Genomic DNA, 7,500 nt, shown 5'->3' on the forward strand with positions numbered 1-7,500 from the left:
AACATTTTTACAAATTAACCATGCTGAAAATGCGCTCCACAGTGTTTCACTGAATGCCAATGCTGGCCATGTGGTACCAATTCCCGTCTTATAGGATGGTAGGCGTCGTTGTAGTAGCATTCTAGCAGTCATTGCCTACAGGCAGGTAATAATTCACATCTGAATAGAGTTATGAAATGTTTGTAAAATGCCTTAACGATATGCATCAGGTTTCCCAGACCTATCTGGCAACTGGCTTCGTCAACAAAGAAAAAAAAAATCCCAACAAACTTGCTTTTGTTTCTAGACGTAACAAACTATGCAGAGTCACTGACGGCATATGACGATGACAAGGATGGCCAAAACGAAAGAAAAAATGGATGTGAGGCTTTGTGGTCTTGTGGTATGACACTAGCTTTCGGATCGGAAGGTCCTGGGTTCGAACCTTTCTCGGCGCATAGTTGAGTCCTTGGAAAAGACTCTTTACTCACATCCTCTCACCGTACTCAGGTTAAAATGAGTACCTGGTCGTTAACAGCGTTGTCTCTGTTCAAAAAATATTTGTAATATCGACTAACAGTCGTCATTTGTCACGAACTACATGTTAAGTGCTGCTGTTGGCCCTAGTAAAGCGCTTTGAGCAAATTTAGTGGATATTGCGCTATATAACAGCTCAAATTTTTGGGGGTTTTGTTGGGGTTTTTTTGAAGATGATAGGTTGAAAACCATATAACCCATCAATAAATAGCACATATCATTTGGAATAAAAATCTGCAAAGTTGTGACAGTGCCAGACAAGAGCCTTCATTGAGAACGCCTGTTATATATTTTGGGATGAATTTTCCCCCTTATATTTCTATCCCAAAGTTTTATCTGCATGTCACACCGGCGTTTCCTAATTGCATACCTTTTGGGACTACTCGACCATCGGGCAGTGCTATTTCTCTCTCAGTAAAACGACTGACATTGGTCACAGCAGGGTATAGCCTCATACTCTCCTGGATACATGCCCAGATCATGTCCATTTTACGCAGGTCATCCCTTTGAATATTTAGAATGAGATCAATTTCCGTCTTATGATGGACTTCAAAACATCAAAGCAATTGCTTTTACAGAATTTAAGAAAAAAAAATGATTTGCCAGTAGCGTGTCACTGTGGGAGCAGTCTGAGAAAATCAGCCATTACCAGCCATTTTCAGGATTTTCCCTAAAACTTCACACCCAACTAACACAAAAATATATTTTTATCATTCTGACATAATAGCAGTAAAGTTCTTGCGATACATTATTTCTGTAGCAAAACATGCTCGACAAGACACTGTTCATTTTCTTTAAATGTTATGATGTACAAGAGAAATTTGAATAAGAAAAATGTTGGTTGAATCGTAACGAATGTGACGATTTTGCTGTAGTTGGTAAGGACATCTATTTTAGCAGTTTACTTCTCAAAGGTTTTGTTATCGTCAAATCTCATTTTGATTTATTTTTTCAGTTGGATGTTTCGTGATTCGTGGTGTTTAATCAGTCGTGTAGAACATTCTTATTCCAGTGCAATAATATTATATGATTCAAAGCCCTAATTCAAAATTTTGTTTTAACATAAAAGTCGACTGTGCGACATGAAATTTTTAGTAAATGTACAAAAGTTATTATCATATTAAAAGTCAGTTTAGGGGGATTTTTACTTTTACAATATCAAATGTTTATCAAAGTTCTATTCATCATTATCCTCATCATCATCATCATCATCCTCATCATCATCATCATCATCATCATCATCATCATCATCATCATCATAATCATCATCATCAACAGCATCAGCAGCAGCAGCAGCATCCTCATCCTTCTCCTCCTCCTTCTCCTCGTCGTCCTCCTCCTCCTCCTCCTCCTCCTCCTCCTCCTCCTCCTCATCATCATCATCATCACCTTCACCATTGTAATAAATGAATACCATTCAAACTTCTCTTTACTGCCCAAAATATCTTTGGCCTCCTCTCTACATGCCTCTTGACTTTCAGGGTGAGCTGCCAGATTGTACAAACACCAGGAAAGAGAACTGGCTGTGGAGTCGTGTCCGGCAAACATAAAGGTGTCCACTTCATCTTGAATCTCCTGATCTTGTAACCCCTCCCCATCGCTGTCCTGGCGTTAAAAAAGGATGGCTTCGATTCATTTTTTTAAATTTAGGAGCGATAGTGAGGAAAAGATATCACAAGTGTAGGGGAATTTCTAGCCGTGTACTATAATTCAGATATTATTAAATGAATTATGTTCAAATAGATGTAGGACAACATGGCTTCGCGGTACGGTCTTTTTTCGTACCCGAAAGGTACCAAGTTCGAATATCCGCAGATCAAGTCACCTGGCCTTAACTCAGTTTGCTGCGCTGTACTGCGGCTGACGCCTGGATAATTCCAGAATTCAATTGGAATAGATCCTAACGACAAATTTCCCCCTTGGGATGAATAAAGGAAATTTTATGAACTTATATTTTTTAAAAACAAACAACAACAAAATTCCATGCCACTTTGTCTTGATTTACGAGCACAAATGTGTTGGTCTGTTGATTGATGAATGCAGTTATTTTGAGATTGATTAAACACTGTTGCAATGACGGATCTTTTGCGGCACTTTGAGAGGTATTTTACATTACATTAAAGAGCCTATAACAATTTGGGTTATCAGACATGCAAGTAAGTGCACGTCGGTCTCTCATTGTAGTACAGTTCATCAACGAGTATATCTATTAATTCACAGCAAAAATACAACTAACCCTCGCCAACAAAAGAATATCCAAAAAATCCAGTTCCCTCTCTCCCTGCTTTTCGGAGGCCATTTTCAACCGTCTTTCGTGGATGATTCTTCTGGAGTATGAATGAATTGTTTCACATGCTGCCTTGAACTTTTTACTGAGGAAGAGACCGTGCAATAAAATACTAATTTTCAGAAAATGACATTAACAATTAACCTCTCACTCTCTTTATCGAATTTTGTCAATTGCTGAGGTTTTGAAAGCATCCGATTGTTTTTATAATTCTACATGTTTTGAGACTTATTATTCTCAAATTGAACAACACTGATTTTGAAGATGAAACATCGAGCAAATGAGTCTTCTGGTGACATAGTTGGCTTGACGTACTTTGTATAACTACATAAAGGTGTGTCCTACTCGACAAAGACCTGGCTGAATTCTAAATTCCCAAATTAAGATCTATTAAGCACATTACCTTTAACCGAGGTTCACATTATTCAAATTATAAAATCGATTTTCGGCATTAAAATCACTCTGACATGATATATGTCACTCATCGTCTAAAAGCGGCATTATGTCGGGATGAACTTGGGGTGGGAAATTGAAATTATTCGTCAGAAATACAAAACTTGGGGTTACTTTCCATTCATTAAGGTGGAGAATACAATTTCTTATCTTGCAAAATAAAATAAAATTTAAAAAACGATACCTCCCCCCCCCCCACCTCTCCCCCCCCCCCCAAAAAAAAAAAAAAAAAAAAAACATATCAAAGTTCTTATTTTTTGTCATTTTAATTCAAAGCCCACTTTTATGAGACTTGCTCATCCCGACTAAATATCGTTTTGAGGCGATGAGTCGCATAACGTTTTAAGAACGCCAGTCATTTATTAAGGCGAGTAATGATGAACATCGACTCACCCGTCCTCACTAAATTTGTAGATGAAATCGTACATGTGTAATGGATTACTGAGCCTTTTCTGAGTTAGATGAGACAGGTCGTAAACACTTTGGATGTAAGGGTGTCTTGAACTGGGGATAAATAATGAAGTAGACACGGTTCATGTGAAGAGGATATGATAAAATAAGTAAAAACTTAATTTATTTTGTCTTTATAGCCACCGAGCATGCAAACTTGGAACCCATCCCACTTTCTGTCAAGTATAACGACAATCACCACTTCTTGCTGATATACAAAAGTCGCTTAATTTATGCCCGTGTTATATCAGATTGTGTTAATGAAGATATCGAAGCGGGAATCAGGCACCGGTGTAAGGTGTGTGTCAAACCATAGCCATCGTTAACTTACAGCCCCACACTAGGACCCACAAGAATTTATATTTTGATGTTATATTTTTAGGTTTGTGCAGCGCCCAGTGAGTTGTCGTTAGTTGTGTTCAAGGAAAAAAGTGGTCTCATTGGTTGAATTATTGAATATAATTGCGGAGTCCCATGTTTGAGAGTTTTTGCCAGGATGTGCGTCATTTAAATTGGTCGATATTAGAAGATCGAGTTTTCTGGCTAAATTTTTAAATACGGCAGTTAACTTGTTAAAGTGGCGTTGTAATTCCTTTACAGGTGTATCCCATAGCTAGCACAATACAACGCCTGACAACTGGGAGGCTTTTAGTCTGAACTAAATTACATGGAATAATGGAGGGAATTCTAACTCCCCACATTAGGTCTGGTCTCAAGTAATTAACAAAAATAATTGGGTTGCTGTCATTCAGGCCCATTAGGCTGGAGCTGGAGCTTATCCCGGGTTCGATAGCGTGAAACGGACAGTGGCAATTGCTTGCTACCCTTTGGATAGGACGCTGCTCTTTTGCAAAGTATTACGCCAGATGTAGCAGACCCAACTACCCAGTCACTGCTGGGTGGACTGAGGGAGGGGGGGGGGAGGAATGGGGGTCAGAAGAAAATCTCGACCACCCGGGATTGATCTCGCTCCCATTGCGTGTGATCCGAGTGTCAACCAACTGATCAATCGCGATCAGTGGCCTGCTGTATTCCTAAAATATTATTGAAAAAAGCCATGAAAAGTGGTTTGCTCCACAGACCTTTCTTTCTGACATTGACTGTCATGACTAAATAGAGACTTCAGCATGCTGTCCATTGTCATAAGACTCACGTGATGAAATATCTCCACAGGTTCATTTGCTCGTTTCCACTTGCTCTGCAAAATAACGTGGAAAATAAATAATGATGGTGATGATGATGATGATGATGACGACGACGACAACGATGATGATGATGATGAAGATGATGATGTTGATGATGATGAAGGCGATGATAATGATAATGATAATGGTGATGATGGTGGTATTGAAGGTGATGGTTGTGGTAGATGTGGTAGCGGGGAAGGTTGAGGCGGTGATAATGATGTTGGTGACTTAAACAATGATCAGAATGATGATGAAAAAGAGAATGTTGATGGTAATAGTGCTGGTGTTATAGCTAAGCTCAATTTAAAGATTATCATTACCATCATTTCTCCAATAGCCGAGTCGAATACTTTCATGTAGGTTTTCAAAATCTCCGTGTGGAAAGCTGGGGTTAGGAGTCTGCGGGTTCGTTCCCATTTCTGACCGCTTTGTAGTAATAATCCTTCACCTGCCAGACAAAAAAAAATAAAAAAATCAGGGGATAACAGTATTTGTGATCCGTCGTCTCATATCGGTATTATTTCATAGTGAAACGACAGGTATCTATTTGCAGGCCTGATAACCCAAATGGAAATAACCTGGAAACAACGCAAAATATTGTATACTGCAGCAATGTTAAATCAAGCCCATAATCAGACCTTCTTCTTCTTCTTCTTCTTCTTCTTCTTCTTCTTCTTCTTCCTCTTCCTCTTACTGCATATCTGCAAGCCACCTGGGGTGTATTGTCGCAGTCTTTGGTGTGCATGTTTGTGTTTAGGGTGGAACAGATTCGATTCTGTATCTGAACTGTTTAATGTTTTCAGAGCTACATCTTCAGGCAGACATGGGAGGGAAACGACAGCTCATGGCATTGCACTCTTGAGCGTGGAATTTGGAATCTCTGATTGTGCCCTCTGGTTTTTACCCCTTGTTGTCGCAGGTTCAAGGTCGTGGAGAACTTCAATCAACTTTTGTATAGAACGGTAAAACGTGGTTGCTTTAGCTTGCTTTATTCTTCTTTCAGAGTTGGCCTGCACGTCAGGATTAATCAAATTACTGAAAACTAAACTGACCTTTATATCTAAATCTTATTTTGTGTTGGTTTGAAAGTATTTCTATACAACAATGAGCCTTTGGGTTATCAGCTCTGCCAAAGGTACACGTCGAATTATCTCTATGAATACACTTTTAATCCGAAGAAGAAGATTTACAACAATGAGACCATAACAATTTGGGTCTATTTCTTCCTGACGTAATATCCTTTAGAAACGGTAAGTCACAATGCTAGGTAGCAAAACTTGATGGCTACATTCTCGACATCTGGTTGATGACCTTATCATGCAGTGTATACTAAGGACTGTAAAAATACTAACAAATAGTTGGAAATGGAAATACTTCTGATGGAATCAGTACAAACAAGGGACGTTTCGGGTATAAACTATTAGTCAGCAAAACAATAAACAAAGGAACGTTGAAATTAAATAAACAAAATGTGAGAATTGTTCCGTCTTTATAATTGGGTGGTTGTAGTATCCAATTTATTCATACTCCAACTATCCAAGAATACAGATGCAGCAATTCTCGCTCACTACACTTTGTACGAAGGGTTTGTAGTCGAAACTTCCATTGTTTGTACTGTTTCCACCCGAAGCCTGTCCATGTTCACCTTTTTGTTAGTATTTTTACGATCCCATGGCCCAGGCTTCTGGCAGCCATGACCCGCTCTATACAAAGGATTGTTTGCATGTCATTTCCACAGTGAGTCACTATAATGACGTCAAATAGTTACAACATGGCAATACCTGATATGCGAGAATCACATTTTTCATGTTAGTAACAGCGAATTAGATAAAATATTACATTTCGATTTTTTTAAGATGATAAAAGCAATGAAACAAAAATATCTCAATGCGGCATTTTAATCAAACCAAGATAAGTAATGTCGTGTCACCAACATTCCTCTTTGTTCTGATTAAAATACATGTCATATTTTAAAAATAAAACCCACGGAATAGGAGGAACGAATTTGACGTCACTCAACCTTTTGTTATTGTTTGTAGTCAGCGATTTTTATTAGCAGTTCTCACTGAATTCTTTTAATCAGACTGTAAACGCTTAATGTTCCACATAGTTTTGTGTTTGATATGTTATATCCCGTTGGCGGATTTTGTGCGTATTCTGGCTAAACGAAAAGCATCAATAGACTCAAAGTATAAGAATAGTGATATCAGAGTCAATATCTTAATATTAACTGACTAAATTACACATAATCGCTTATACAAAACACAACCTACCTAGTCTTCAGTTCTTCATTTTGTTTACTTCGATATCACACCATATCTATTTCAACAATCTATTGCCAAATATGCAAATCATTATGAAACTGAAAGCTGACTTATTTAAAAGGAACCAAGGCCAAAACAGTGTCATTTGCAAAATTTCTATTGGATTTTCATTTAAATAGGTACGTTTTATAAAAAGATGTTTTGTTAACTGAAACAAATGAATATTAATATATAGATAGATATTGCGTTTTTTAGCATATTGATCTATGATAATTCTATAAATATTCTTGCAATTATCCCCTGATATTATAATTACATGGAGTGCATTGGCTACTTTAAAATA

General features: G+C 37.9%; 2 protein-coding genes across 4 annotated transcripts in view; one reads left to right on the forward strand and one right to left on the reverse strand.

Moving 5' to 3' along the window:
- LOC144973382 (leukotriene-B4 omega-hydroxylase 3-like) overlaps positions 1 to 7,500 on the reverse strand; it is a 15,573-nt gene that overhangs the window by 3,555 nt on the left and 4,518 nt on the right. The window contains exons 1-8 of one of the 3 annotated variants that reach the window (XM_078915754.1): positions 6,462 to 6,502; positions 6,246 to 6,310; positions 5,214 to 5,341; positions 4,789 to 4,904; positions 3,650 to 3,760; positions 2,753 to 2,888; positions 1,931 to 2,121; positions 887 to 1,020 (exon numbers count right to left, since the gene is read on the reverse strand). In XM_078915754.1, coding sequence (XP_078771880.1) covers positions 887 to 1,020; positions 1,931 to 2,121; positions 2,753 to 2,888; positions 3,650 to 3,760; positions 4,789 to 4,904; positions 5,214 to 5,341; positions 6,246 to 6,310; positions 6,462 to 6,499 — 919 coding nt within the window. In that variant the 5' untranslated portion in view covers positions 6,500 to 6,502. Of the gene's footprint in view, positions 1 to 886; positions 1,021 to 1,930; positions 2,122 to 2,752; positions 2,889 to 3,649; positions 3,761 to 4,788; positions 4,905 to 5,213; positions 5,342 to 6,245; positions 6,311 to 6,461; positions 6,503 to 7,500 lie in introns of those variants that run through there. The other 2 variants (XM_078915736.1, XM_078915746.1) reach the window with 2 other exon arrangements.
- Positions 7,307 to 7,500, forward strand: part of LOC144973359 (solute carrier organic anion transporter family member 4A1-like) — a 41,138-nt gene continuing 40,944 nt past the window's right edge. Inside the window, exon 1 of the mRNA XM_078915701.1 lies at positions 7,307 to 7,336. The gene's annotated coding sequence lies outside the window, so the exon portion shown is untranslated. The remainder of the gene's footprint in view (positions 7,337 to 7,500) is intronic.

The sequence above is a fragment of the Berghia stephanieae genome, chromosome 1 (genome assembly GCF_034508935.2).
Source record: "Berghia stephanieae isolate SIO BIC M18660-M18661 chromosome 1, UCSD_Bste_1.3, whole genome shotgun sequence".
In the NCBI taxonomy this organism is placed as follows: domain Eukaryota; kingdom Metazoa; phylum Mollusca; class Gastropoda; order Nudibranchia; family Aeolidiidae; genus Berghia; species Berghia stephanieae.